This window comes from Haematobia irritans, chromosome 2 (genome assembly GCF_050003625.1).
Source record: "Haematobia irritans isolate KBUSLIRL chromosome 2, ASM5000362v1, whole genome shotgun sequence".
NCBI lineage: Eukaryota > Metazoa > Arthropoda > Insecta > Diptera > Muscidae > Haematobia > Haematobia irritans.
In genome coordinates, this window is record NC_134398.1 from 226,303,533 (window position 1) to 226,319,349 (window position 15,817).

Sequence of the window (15,817 nt, forward strand, 5' to 3'; positions counted from 1 at the left end):
CACCGATTTTTTTCGGTATTTCGACTACAGATCCTGAACTGTTGAAAATTTTATCAAACTGTCGAGGAAAGAAATGTAGACTCCTTGATACGGATTTTGCCATACAAATGTGATTTTCATTTTTAACAACAACGATTTCACAAATACGCATTTGTTTTGTTATTTCGTAGATAAAACACGAAAAATAAAAAATAAAAGAGTGTTCATATGAATTTGGCATGTACTGCAAAGTTGTTCATAATTTTATAGGCTACACTTCTTCCTTCAACTGTTTGGTAAAATTTTCAACAGTTTGGGGTCTGTAGTCGAAAAACCGAAAAAAAATTGGTGATAAAAGTGATAATTTTATCGACATTTTTGCAGTTTTGAGCATGAAGATGAAATTTTTCCGAGTTAATGTATTCACCATTTTGCCAACAAAAAAATCAAGAACTAGAACTTTACTGAATACCTCAAAAATTAAATCACAGCATTTTTCGAGCTAAGGTCATACGAACAAAGCTTTAGAAGCTCATAAAAGCGAACGGCAACCACTCTAGCAAAATCTTCTCCCATCGAATCACAATGGACTGAATAGTCTAAGTGAGCCTGAAATTTAATCGGACTGCCACTTTAACCTAACCTTCTCTCATCGAGTACTTTCGGCTGGTATAAGTAATTTTTTGGTTGGATTTTTTTGTGTTGCACTGTGATATTAGTTCTCACCCATTTTCACAGTACACCATAAGGCCATACCGACCGCCTTTTTACAATAACAACAAAAAAATTAATATCGTTTTTCAAGATATAAGAGCGGTAAAATTTTGCAATTATTTATTTACTCTTAACGAGCCTCAATTACCAACAATTAAAAAAACAGCTATTGTTGCTTACGGAATTTCTGCTACCAATAAGAATTATCCTAGTGAAATTTTCGTTAGGGCGATGTTATCGATTGTTTACATTTTCTTCAATAAGAAACACATGGTAAAAATGTTTTTCTGGTATTTTGGCAAGAGGGGCTTAATGAAAATTTCAGGAGGCGTTCTTATCGGCTTTTACATTTTGGCTAGAGGTACGTACAGGGCTTACCGACTCTTGTTCACAGTGTTACCCTAGCATCGTCTTTATAACGGTCAGTCGTTTTAAACCTGGAAATAAAGGCAGGTTTAAAACGGCAGATAAGAAATTGGCATACCAAATGTTGCATTTACGGAGCTGATTGCATTAGCATTAAACAAATTTTTCACTTATTCCAAGCTCCTAATTTATTCTTATTTTGATGTGTCGAACCAAACACATAAACGAAACCTAGGGTATGAAGGTCTTAGCTACTACTTCCGCAACTTCTTCGTTGTATTATCTTTATTGCAATTCTATTAAAATGTTTATTTGTATCTACTATGATGCCGGCATGCACCACTACGCAATTTCCTCTACCCATAAGAAATTCATTGCTACATTTGCTAACGAAAATTCCGTGAGGCGTTGTTATCGATTGTTTAAATGTTGCTCCCATAAGCAATATCTACAAGGCAAAAGTAATTTATTGGCATGCAGGATGTTCGCAAAAGGTGCATACCATAGGAAACATATGGAACTGTATTATCGACATTTCATTGAAATTGAATCCTTAAGAAATATATAACAAGCCTTACTAAAGTATTCACGTTAAAACTATATTATCGACCGTAATATCTCCATTTTATAGGCTACATTTCTTCCTTCAACTGTTTGGTAAAATTTTCAACAGTTTGGGGTCTGTAGTCGAAAAACCGAAAAAAAATTGGTGATAAAAGTGATCATTTTACCGACATGCATGAAAATGAACATTTTCCGAGTTAATGTATTCACCATTTTGCCAACAAAAAAAGTCAACAACTACAACTTTACTGAATACCTCAAAAATTAAATCACATCATTTTTGCAGCTAGGGTCATACGAAAATTGCAAAAAGTGGTCAAAATCGAATTTGGCGACAAAACTTTAGAGGCTCATAAAAGACGAACGGCAACCAATCTAGCAAAATCCAGACATTACTTCTTCTCTCATTGAGTACTTTCGGCTGGTATAAGTAATTTTTTGGTTGGATTTTTTTGTGTTGCACTGTGATATTAGTTCTCACCCATTTTCACAGTACACCATAAGGCCATACCGACCGCCTTTTTACAATAACAACAAAAAAATGAATATCGGTTTTCAAGATATAAGAGCGGTAAAATTTTGCAATTATTTATTTACTCTTAAGGAGCCTCAATTACCAACAATTAAAAAAACAGCTATTGTTGCTCACGGAATTTCGGCTACCAATAAGAATTATCCTAGTGAAATTTTCGTTAGGGCGATGTTATCGATTGTTTACATTTTCTTCAATAAGAAACACATGGTAAAAATGTTTTTCTGGTATTTTGGCAAGAGGGGCTTAATGAAAATTTCAGGAGGCGTTCTTATCGGCTTTTACATTTTGGCTAGAGGTACGTACAGGGCTTACCGACTCTTGTTCACAGTGTTACCCTAGCATCGTCTTTATAACGGTCAGTCGTTTTAAACCTGGAAACAAAAGCAGGTTTAAAACGGCAGATAAGAAATTGGCATACCAAATGTTGCATTTACGGAGCTGATTGCATTAGCATTAAACAAATTTTTCACTTATTCCAAGCTCCTAATTTATTCTTATTTTGATGTGTCGAACCAAACACATAAACGAAACCTAGGGTATGAAGGTCTTAGCTACTACTTTCGCAACTTCTTCGTTGTATTATCTTTATTGCAATTCTATTAAAATGTTTATTTGTATCTACTATGATGCCGGCATGCACCACTACGCAATTTCCTCTACCCATAAGAAATTCATTGCTACATTTGCTAACGAAAATTCCGTGAGGCGTTGTTATCGATTGTTTAAATGTTGCTCCCATAAGCAATATCTACAAGGCAAAAGTAATTTATTGGCATGCAGGATGTTCGCAAAAGGTGCATACTATAGGAAACATATGGAACTGTATTATCGACATTTCATTGAAATTGAATCCTTAAGAAATATATAACAAGCCTTACTAAAGTATTTACGTTAAAACTATATTATCGACCGTAATATCTCCATATTGGCATACATTTGTACTAGAACTTTCTTACCGGAATTAAATCAAATTTGAACGTCAAACTGATCAATCATAATTATATTATGCAATATGCAAACAGCATACATATTTATTCATCTTATTTTGTATCCTATAGCTCTTTGCATCCATCCCATATGCGAATTCAGTAATCTTCCATAATACATGCTCTGATGATTGCAATGCTGATGTATTTAGTACTGTTGAAATTGTAAATAATTTAAATTTCACAGATAAATATGCAAATGTTGATGACTTGCTTTCGACACACTCTTTGTATTTTAATTTACTACGTCATAGCAAACAGGTAGACTCATCTGAATGTGGTTTGAGGTTATTGGACGGGTGGGTGGACAGATGTGTAGATGGATAGATGGGACAAAAAATAAACAATACAAACTAATTGCACAGGTTAATTATAATTGCTGTTTACTTTTCACGATTTATCCAGTTCGAAGCTTAACCGGTTTTGTTAAATTGATGTGGGTGTAGTAATTATATGCAATTTATTGTAACGCAATAGATTTGCGGGTTTTTATTATAATTATAAAAATCAAAAAGGAAGAAAAAATTGTGAAAATGAACGATCATTTCTTAAAAATGCATAGATACCGTTAGTTCTTAAACCAAAATTGTATTAAAACCCCTTCTATCGATTTTGATTACCTCAAACAGCTGTTAGTTTTAAAGACGCTAATATGGCAACACTGAACAATGGTTGTTTTTTACCATGGCGGGCAGTCGTAGCGCAAATTATGATACATAAGAAATTTTTGATAACTTAAGATTTCCTCACTTTTTTCCTTATTGGCATGTAAACAAAAATTTCACTTGGCCTTCCATGATAAAATACAAGACAATTCACTTTAAACGAAAAAGGAAAATTTGATAAGGACAATGTTATCGATTTTTTGAATCATTTCACGAAGGAAAAATATAGCAACTCAGTAGAATCCTATCTCAATTACTGACCCATAAATCCCACTGAATATAACAGAAATTTGATTATGTCCATACTTTTATAATTAAACTATTTGTTTTACATTTCAATACTATAGTAATTCTAAATCGAAATAAATTAGCTATATTTGTTTAACGTGCAGCGATATAGTATAATAATGCACCACGGGTTGCAATAATAAAAATAATGGCAAGATTGTATATGAGTATAAACAATTTACACTTCAAATACAATGAACTGATATCAGTGAATTGATATGATAATAAAAGCTACAATATTCTGGCATTTGTAATTATAACCATTTATTTGTTTATAGTTTATTAAAAACATTTCACTAATCCAATGCATTTTTGTTTCCCATTTCATTTTAGGCCCTGGACCATGCATACCTCCAGTGGCGATGATGAGGCCCCTAAAGATCCTCGTATAGGTGGTGATCAAGATTTTAGTCAACAGTTTACAGAAAATGATTTTGAAGGTAAGTTCAAATGAATGCTTTTTATACAAAATTAAATTATATTTACAAGATCTCTGTTCAAAAAGTACTTTTAAGAATGAAATAATCGTGTTATGAATGATTAAAAATTCTATTTATGTTGTAAACATCTTGGATGCTATTAATTTGCATTTAATTAAGTAACTGGTTCTATTTATGGTTACGAAATTAATTTTTTCAATGTAGCAAAATGCCAAGCAGGCAGGTTAGGTGGCAGCCCGATGTATCAAGCTCACTTAGACTATTCAGTCCATTGTGATACCACATTGGTGAACTTCTCTCTTATCACTGAGTGCTGCCCGATTCCATGTTAAGTAGAGGTGTGCACGTGAGTAATATTTTACTCACGCTCACGCACACTCACGACGGAAAAATCTTAATCACGCACACTCACGCACGAAAAATTTTCGAACCGCTCACGCTCACGAACACTCACGAATGAATTTATTTTAAAAATCACGCTCACGCACACTCACGATAGAAAAATTCTACTCACGCACACTCACGCACGAAAAAAATTCGAGGCATTCACGCTCACGCACACTCACGAAAGAAAATTTTTGCTCACGCACGAAAAATATTCGAGCCGCTCACACTCACGCACACTCACGAATGGATTTATTTTAAAAAATCACGCTCACGCACACTCACGAAAGAAATTTTTTGCTCACGCACACTCACGCACGAAAAAATTTCAAGGCGCTCACGCACACTCACGAAGGAATTTATTTTCCAAAACTCACGCATGAAAATTGTTCTTGACGCTCACACTCGCGACAGAGAATTGTTACAAATGCACGAAAAATTTTGTGAAGAATTTACGCACATTCACGACTGTAGAAATGCTAATTTGACGATAAATAATATATATACCCAGCAAAAACTACGCAACCACATCTCATTAGAATTGGCATTACCAGGAGTAAAGCTGTCATTACACGTTGCATTACATTGCGGTGAGTTATAATGACTTATTTGTAATGACAAAAATAAATACTTCTTGGTAATTTTCGAATTGTTATTCTCAAATGTTTAGGCAGTTGGCTTAATTGAAAGGTTGAATACTTCTTAGTACGAATGAACTAAAATATTTTTATATGCTAACTTAATGGAAATTAAAATACATATATACCGATCGACTCAGAATCACCTCCTGAGTTGATCTAGCCCTTGGTGTCTGTCCGTTCATGTATTTGTTGTTCGCAGGATTCCGGTCGCAATTATTAACCGATTTTGATTAAATTTGGTATGTGGCTCTTTATTGGCACAAGGACGAACGCTATTGAATTTAGATATAGCTCCCATATACACAGTCACACATACATACCCTTGAGGTTTTTACCCTATAACTAAACATGTTTCTTGTTGTTGTTTATAATCCAGACTAAAAACATCTTCTTGAAAATGGACAAATACTTTGTTTCTCAAATTAATTTACAAAATCTAAAGCATATATATGCATATTTTATTATATTTTAATAATTAAAGAATTTACTAACCGATCGGCGTCAAATTTGTCACAATGTAATCCACTGACTCTATGTGCAAAATATCATCCAAATCGGTGCAGATTTGGATATAGCTGCCATTTATATGTAGCGCCCAATTTTCAAAATTTGCCCCTTATAACCTTATTGTTGACCATTGTGGCCTCATTTATTAACCGATCTTACTCAAAGTTAGCACAAGGTAATCTCCTGTAATATCAACAAAACCTGCAAAATATAATCCAAATCGGGTCATATTTAGATATAGCTCTTATATATATTTTTCGCCCGTTTTCGAAAAAATGTACCCCTTGTAACTTTATTTCTAACCATAGTAGCCTTATCTAATATCCGATCTTACTGTAATTTAGCACAAGGCAACCCTCTGTGGTATCAACCAATATATGGATATAGCTCCCATATAAATGCATCGATCGATTTATTAACCTATGTTGCTCAAATTTCAAATAAACATGTATTAGCCGATCGTATTGAGATTTGTATGTAGCTATTACATAAATCTATTACCCTATTTTCAGAAATTTGAATTTATTACCCACACTAATTGAGCGATTTCCAGTTTTTTTTTTAATAAAGGACTCAATATTAGTAGCATACTAACTAACTCTGTAGGTTCAGAATCAACTATACTCCTATGTTAATGTCAGACATTTCTGTTCAGATTATGATAAAACTCCCATGTACCCAGTAATGTTATTAAATCTGGAAATGTGGTTTTCCCCAAACCTATATCATTGATACCCTACAAACAATGTTCACTAATTCAGTAGGGGTGATTTGGGGTATGATGTAGTCGGCCCGGCCCGACTTTCTACTTTACTCGTTAATTCGAATTTTATTTAATCTACCAATTTTTTATGGTACACTTTTCGACAATATTTCTCATTTTCGTTAGAAAAAAAAACAAAGCAATATTTTATAAAAGGTTTTATTGTTTAAGGAACGGCACTATACTCGGTTTTTGCACCGAAAACCAGCGCTTCAACATTACTTTTTTAATCAATTAATTTTAAATGAAAAAAAACTATTACACAATCCAAACATTGGAAGGTTTAGTGTGACCAATGTCGTGAGCGTGATTAAAATCGTGGGCGTGACTGACATCGTGAGTGCGATTGACATCGTGATCGTGATTCAAATCGAGATCGTGATTCAACTCGTGAGCGTGATTCAAATCGTGAGCGTGATACAAGTCGTGAGCATGATTCAAATCGTGAGCGTGATTAAAATCGTGCGCGTGATTTAAATCGTGAGCGTGATTAAAGTAGTTATCGTGATTCAAATCGTGAGCGTGATTTTGTTTTCGTGAGTGTAATTATCAGACATTTTTACTCACGCACATTCACGAAGAATTTTTTTTCGTGACTCACGCTCACGCACGAAAATTTTCAGCTTGATCACGCTCACGCACGCTCACGAGATTGACTCCATCGTGACTCACGGCTCACGCGTGAGTCACGAAAAATTTCGTGAGTCACGAAAATTTCGTGTCACGTGCACACGTCTAATGTTAAGCTCAATGACAAGGGACCTACTTTTTATAGCCGAGTCCGAACGGCGTTCCACATTGCAGTGAAACCACTTAGAGAAGCAGAAGAATTTCATGGTTTTATAGAAGCGAACTTTTCCAGATACGCTTTTATTGACGTGTGAAACTTTTTATGGGAAACTCAGTAACACTAAAAACGAAATGATTACAGGATTGAAAAATCCATCGAGATCCTAAAAAAATTTAAATTTTTCCTCATATCTCCTAAATTAAGCGTCGTAGAGCGAAAAGAAGGTTAATTCGTGACCACACCCAAAAAATTTAAAAATTCGTCCGAATCCTAAAAAAAATGAATTTTTTATATGAAAAACTTCTGTTGACCATATCCCCTCAATCATGCGTCCTAGAGCCAAAAGGACGTTAATTCGTGACCAAAAAATTTAAAAATCCATTAAAATTCTAAAAAAAAATAAATGTTTATATGAAAAACTTATTTTGGTCATATCTTCTTAAATATGCGCCCTAGAGCCAAAAGGACGTTAATTCGTGACCACCACCAAAAATTTTAAATCCTAAAAAATTAAAATTTTTTTATGAAAAACTTCTTTTGCTCATATCTCCACTTCATGAAAAATTAAGGAATGAGCAAACGAAAGAGGTTAGGAATAAAAATGTCCCTCAGAAAAAAGTCAACGAAAATTTTTATGTCCAATTTAATTATTTTAAGTTCATGAAAATTTGTTGATTCTAATTAAATATTGCCAAATGTGAGAAAATGTTAATTGTTTTTTTGTTTTTTTGCCTACTTTAATGACATCCACTATAAATGAGAAAAAATGTTTATATAAATGAAATATGCAAATTTACTAAATTCGAATAATTTCATATTTTTCTAAAATAAATTTTACTTGCATTTTATTCATAATTCTCTAATATGAGTAAACTATAATTAAATTATGTCTGTCAATTTTAAACTCTAATTTGTTCCCTTAAAAATGTCTTAAATGCATTAATATTAATAAAGTTTCTTCATCTTCACAAATCTTAGTGTTGTATATGTATATTTCAGTTCAAATTTTCTAATAAATATAATAAAATTTTCTTTCATGATGATTTTCTGTCAAATTAGGCCCTTTTTAAGAAACTATTTTTTTTACTCAAAAAACTGGGCGCACAAAAAATCCCTACGACGGTTTTATCGGCCGGTATGGACCGGTATGTACCTTTAGCGGAAATTTCGATTCCGTACCATTAGCAGTCTGTCCATGTATTTCTAATGGGAGGAAAATGTAAACAATCGATAATAATCCTTCACAAAATTTGGGTTAGCAAATATAAGAATGCATTTATTATGGATTGCGGAAATGTTTACTACACGGACGAAAAAGACTGTTTTTCATATGTTTGGATGTAAAAATTAGAACATATTATGTTTGGTGCATAACATTTTAGAAAATATAATATGTTTGGATGCAAACATATATTAATTTAGAAGTAGCCTATAAACATATATGTGTTTAGAAAGGAAGAGTATGCTGCAAGTAAAAGAATAGAAGTAACCAATTGGCGCCCAATTTGGGAGCCACCGTGGTGCAATGGTTAGCATGCCCGCGTTGCATACACAAGGTCGTGGGTTCGATTCCTGCTTCGACCGAACACCAAAAAGTTTTTCAGCGGTGGATTATCCCACCTCAGTAATGCTGGTGACATTTCTGAGGGTTTCAAGCTTCTCTAAGTGGTTTCACTGCAATGTGGAACGCCGTTCGGACTCGGCTATTGCGCTTAACATGGAATCGGGCAGCACTCAGTGATAAGAGAGAAGTTCACCAATGTGGTATCACAATGGACTGAATAGTCTAAGTGAGCCTGATACATCGGGCTGCCACCTAATCTAAACTAAATCTAAACCAATTGGCGCCTTAAAAATATATATACACAATAAAAATTTCATTAAATTTTTTTCTACCAGTGTATGCCTAATGTGAAACATAATATGTTTGAACAATACAAAGAATATTTTGTTTGGACCAATCTTGAAAATATATATGCTTGAAGCATAATGTATCCAGGAAATATGATACAGAAGCGATTTTTTTGAGGGTGTAGTTGTGTATTAAGGGAAGATATATAATTGATAAGAACGGTCCAAAATAAATAAATCCATACATAGTCTGCATTATCGACATATAATGAAACCATTTGTATACAGTTATTTGACCAAAATTTCATTAGTCACTCTCAGTTCAACTCATTACCGAAAAGCAGCCCCAATCGACCCAAGTCAATGTTTGCAACACATATCATTAATCAAGCATTTAACACTTATGCGTGAATTGACATATTGCGTGGTGCCATTAATTGAAAAGCCGGCCACTACAAACATTTAATTCATGTTCTAATAATGGTCACTTCTAAGCTCAGCAATGACATTGAATAGTGAATTTTTGGCTAAATTACATTCGTATGAATTTTGCGTCATGAAAAAAGATATAATCGCATGCATAATTTTGTACATTAAAATTAAAAATTTTAATAGCATGCAGAATGTTGAAATTTCCTCTAAAAATGTTTGCGATGTATGTATGGCCGTTTTTTCTAGGGAAATTCTGTGAACGTCGTTACCGATTTGGCTAACATTTTATTAACATAACAAAATGCATAGCAAATATATGCTATTGGCATCCAAACTAAATCAGCTGGTGTAGCATTTGAAATTTTGTAAAATTTCTACTCATACATTTTTTATTTGTCCTTTCCATTACGAATTTAGATTTAAAATGGTTTACAATAAAAATAACGTAGTACATGCATATACAATTTTATCTTACAATGTTTATATCCAAATTTCGAAATGCTTCAATGAAGACGTCAATCAAAATTATTGAAATTAATTACTCGTAATTACGGCAAAATTGTTCAAACATTATTTCCTCAGAGAAACGTATACACATACTATGTGTAGTCTTCAGCACTAATGATTGTGGGAATTGATCGTGGACAAATGGTATAGTAAAATTGCTCTTCTCATTACTGTTCCTATTTAAAATTATAAGCTATAATGCACTTTATTCTTTATGGACAATGTACTAAAATATAGTACGACAAAGACAACATATGGAAAATTGAGAAAAAATCAGATAATCAGTTTGACGTATTTTAAGCGCAGTCAAACCGAATATAGCATTTTCTAGATGTGGGCATAAATGAACAACAAAAAAAACATTATAGCATAATGCAAATATAGAATTTCATAAATAATGTACATACAGTCTAAATACAAATACACTAATGGTGATTTCGATTGGTAAATAATATATTGCATATTTTACACCTTACCCCCATAAATCAAAAATATTTGTTCGATTGGAAAATTCAGTGCCGCCTACCTAAAATGTGCACGTTCGATTGACGAGGTATTACCCATCGCAAGAGCAAAAGTGCAACCCATTTGACACCGTAGCTGGTCTACGGTTCAGATGGTTACACTTTCAATCAGATGTTGCTTTTATAAATACAAAAGAAAGTGAGTGGTGCGTGTATTGTGGTTGCTTTTCAATTTCTTCAACACAGCACAAGAAGAAGCATACACGCAAAAAAATAATTCTTTCCTCCCAAACGAAATTTTAGACAAACAAAGTTCGTTTCTCATTTGCTTTTCGTTGAAACGAAGTGTATTTGGAAGAAAAGTATATTCTTTTTGCGATAAACGTTTATTTTTTTCCAGGATGTAATAACAATTTCATAAAGACTAACTCAAAAAATTTTTTTTCTGGCTAATTGCATTTGCCCTCACATCTTTCTCACTTCCACGAAGTTTTTTTATTTCTTAGCACCTTTTTCTGTAATACAAGCAATGTAGAAGAAATTATACGATTTTATAAATTTTAATTTTTTTTACCTTTCGCCAGGACGGAGAATCGAACCGCGGACCATGCAATTTGTAAGCCAACACACTATCCACTGAGCTATGTAGCCGTTATAGTCATCAATAGACAATTACCCATATAAGTTATATTTATATAGCATAGCTTGCGGCGCCCACGAGCCGATTAAACAAAGTTTATTTAACAGAAAAATACATTTAGTTGGGCACCGTGGTGCAGTGGTTGCTACGTCCGACTTGCATGCCAAGGGTCGTGGGTTCGATCCCTGCTTCGACCAAAGTTTTTTTTTTTGTTTTTTTTTTTACATATATTCCAGAGATGGTCGAAAGATTCCGAAAAAATTTTCAACATTACATTCTACTATATTAAATTTTACTATGAACTTTAAAATGTGTCTTATTAAAGACCTAAAGTCAGAAAAGAACAGTGTTTGAGATAAACGAAATGGACTGTGTTTTTGGTTCAAAAATAACTTTTTTTATTGAAAAAATAAAAATTTTGTACCAAATGAATTTTTTTGGTGATAAAAGTGTATACTTTTCGAAGCAATTCAAAAAACTCCAACAAAAGAAAAACGTTTTCGGTACACGTTTTCCAAACGTTTTTTTTCTTTGCGTGTATCAATTGTTTAGTGCCTCGACAACAAAATTCGATATTAAATATTTTTAATATAATAGTGTGTTAGTCGAGATTTCAATAATAGTTGTTAATAATAATCGAAATATTTCCGCCAAATTTCTTTTGTTTTGATTTTATATCAGTGTTGCACCTTTTTTGTATGTTTTCACACGCAAACGGTGTTGTCATTGCAAGGGGTTTCGGCAACACTATGGTAACACCATAAAAAGTTGTACCATTTGTATGCAACACTTTTTTCCCCAAACGAAATCACCATAAATAATCCTTGTTAAGCCCTATATGCAGTTCCTGCGAATATTCCTCTTCTTGCATGCATGCTAATAAGGCCGGTTTATTATAATAAACAATCAATATTTTTGCTATCATAAGTCCGACAGGGACCGCGAACGGAAAATTTTCCTGTCCATTGAAGAATTGTAGAATTCCTAGCCAAATTTTCCTGTGACGTTATTATCGACTTTTTAATATTTTGCTGCCAAAAGACCCGTGTACACAACGAAATTTCCGCTGCCCATAAGAAATACATTGCTATATATTCTTACGAAAATTCTGTGAGACGTTGTTATCGATCATTTACATATTGCTGCCATAAGAAATGCATGGGAAAACTGTGTTGTTGGCACGCAAACGAAATTTCCACTTAGGGTAAATACCAGGCTATAAAAAAATAAATGGTAAAACTTATTGGCACAAAAAAGAAATTTTTGTTATAGGTACATACCAGGCATTAAGCCCTCTGAAAACGAAACACATATACCCCAATGTACTGGTTTAGGAATTCCAAAAATGCAAAATTGTGCATTGTCAAACACCCTTAAACATTTCGAAATATTTCTTTCATCTCTCTTTTTAAATGAATGGATCGAATAGGAAATATGGAAATAATAAAATTTTGAATTTTTGAAAAGACTAAATATTTTAGGCTTTTCGCCTAAATTATGTCCTTGCTGCTAAACAAGAAAAAACTAAGCTCGTGTATCAACAGGGATTCTTTTAGGTGTGCAATGGCGCTCCTTTGTAAATCAATATGTACCTTGTCCTTTATTTAGTCGTCGTAATCAATTTACGTAAAAGCTTTCATCATTCACTTCACGTGGAAGAAAACTTTGTGCAATAATCACACAATCGTCTATTCAATCTGCAATCCGTACCTACAACAATCGTTGTCCATCATAAATTTTGTTTGACATTTAAGTTATAGAACGCAATTTACGATCTATTTTACGACACTTAGAAATGCACACAAAGAAAAGCCTGATAGCCACGTAAAATACGTCTATAACCACAGCTATTAAAAGAGTTACCAATTAATAAAGCCGACCCATTTTAGTCGGGGACGGCTAAAACTCAATTTTTACCACCGTCGACTAAGCCGACATAACTATAACCCAGTTCGAGTACCCAATAGTTTTTGATAGTTATCAAAAAATTTTACTTGAAATCGTTCGTTTATTCAAAAAATGCCGTAGAGATCAAATTCCCTTTTCCTTGTCTTAGATATAAAATTTTGACAAAATTTTCTATAGAAATAAAATGTTGACAGAACTTTCTATAGAAATAAAATTTTGAAAAAATTTTCTATAGAAATAAAATTTTTACAAAATTTTCTATAGAAATACAATTTTGACAAAATTTTCTATAGAAATAAAAATTTGACACAATTTTCTATAGAAATAAAATTTTGACACATTTTCTATAGAACTAAAATTTTGATAAAATTTTCTATAGAAATAAAATTTTGTTAAAATTTTCTGTAGAAATAAAATTTTGTTAAAATATAGAAATAAAATTAAAAAAAAAATCTATAGAAATAAAATTTAAAAAAAAAAATCCATAGAAATAAAATTTTGACAAAATTTTCTATAGAAATAAAATTTTGACAAAATTTTCTATAGAAATAAAATTTTGCAAAAATTTTATATAGAAATAAAATTTTGAAAAAATGTTCTATAGAAATTTTCTTAGAATTTTACTTGAAATCGTTCGTTTATTCAAAAAAGTCATAAACATCAAATTCCTTTTTCCTTTTTTTTCGAAATAAAAAAAAAAAAAAATACAATTGTGACAAAATTTTCTATAGAAATAAAATTTTGCAAAATTTTCTATAGAAATACAATTTTGACAGAATTTTCTATAGAAATAAAATTTTGACAAAATTTTCTATAGAAATAAAATTTTGAAAAAAATTCTATAGAAATAAATTTTGAAAGAATTTTCTGTAAAAATATTTTTTTTAATTTTTTCTATAGAAATAAAATTTTCTATAGAAATACAATTTTGACAGAATTTTCTATAGAAATAAAATGTTGACAGAATTTTCTATAGAAATAAAATTTTGACAAAATTTTCTATAGAAATAAAATTTTGACAAAATTTTCTATAGAAATATAATTTTGACAAAATTTTCTATAGAAATAAAAATTTGACACAATTTTCTATAGAAATAAAATGTTGACAACATTTTCTATACAAATAAAATTTTGACAAATTTTCTATAGAACTAAAATGTTGATAAAATTTTCTATAGAAATAAAATTTTGTTAAAATTTTCTATGGAAATAAAATTAAAAAAAAAATTTCTATAGAAATAAAATTTTGACAAAATTTTCTATAGAAATAAAATTTTGACAAAATTTTCTATAGAAATAAAATTTTTTACAGAAATAAAATTTTGACAAAATTTTCTATAGAAATAAAAATTTGACACAATTTTCTATAGAAGTAAAATTTTGACAAAATTTTCTATAGAAATAAAATTTTGACACAATTTTCTATAGAAATAAAATCTTAACAAAATTTTCTATAGAAATAAAATCTTAACAAAATTTTCTATAGAAATAAAATTTTGACCAAATTTTCTATAGAAATAAAATTTTGACAAAATTTTCTATAGAAATAAAATTTTGACAAATTTTTCTATAGAAATAAAATCTTAACAAAATTTTCTATAGAAATAAAATTTTTGCAAAATTTTCTATAGAAACAAAATTTTGACAAAATTTTCTAAAGAAATAAAAATTTTGCCAAAATTTTCTATAAAAATAAAATTTTGGCAAAATTTTCTATAAAAGTAAAATTTTCATAAAATTTTCTATAAATGTAAAATTTTGACAAAATTTTCTATAGAAATAAAATGTTGACAAAATTTTTCTTTAGAATGTTGGCAAAATTTTCTAAAGAAATAAAATTTTGACAAAATTTTCTATAAATTCCATTTCTTCCAAAATTTTATTTTTCGTTTAAGATCGTATAAAACATCTAAAATTCAAGGGAAATAAAATATTAAAAAAAATCTTTGGAATAGAAAACATTGTTTGCATACCAACCACAAACTTTTGACCAAAAAACATTTCTTTAAATTTGGTAGATTTGTGGTACAATTTTTCTCAAATTTTGGTAGATTATTTTTAGCACGAGCGGTAAGTTTTGGATGATTGATAAAATTTTTGACAGAAAATGTTAACATTTTGAAGTTTTCCTTAAATATTTATTGGTTAATTGTCGGCTATATTTCAGTCGAGATGTGCGAACATAATCGACGGCCCCGTCGACAGGAAAAAAATTGTCGACGTCGTTTTAATACTCTGCTCATGTTGATAATAACAAATTGTACTCAGGCAATAGCAATTTCATACGAAGTGGTGTCAAAAAGTACGAAAAACCACTTTCGGAATGTGCGATGCCATCCCGTTATTACTTTATGGTTATTCCTTAAATATTTTTGATTTAATTTGTGACAATT

General features: G+C 31.2%; 1 protein-coding gene across 10 annotated transcripts in view; it reads left to right on the forward strand.

Moving 5' to 3' along the window:
• Ndae1 (Na[+]-driven anion exchanger 1) overlaps positions 1–15,817 on the forward strand; it is a 135,927-nt gene that overhangs the window by 73,220 nt on the left and 46,890 nt on the right. For all 10 annotated transcript variants that reach the window (XM_075297667.1, XM_075297665.1, XM_075297673.1 and 7 more), the window contains one exon: positions 4,431–4,537. In XM_075297667.1, the coding sequence (XP_075153782.1) occupies positions 4,431–4,537 (107 nt within the window). The remainder of the gene's footprint in view (positions 1–4,430; positions 4,538–15,817) is intronic.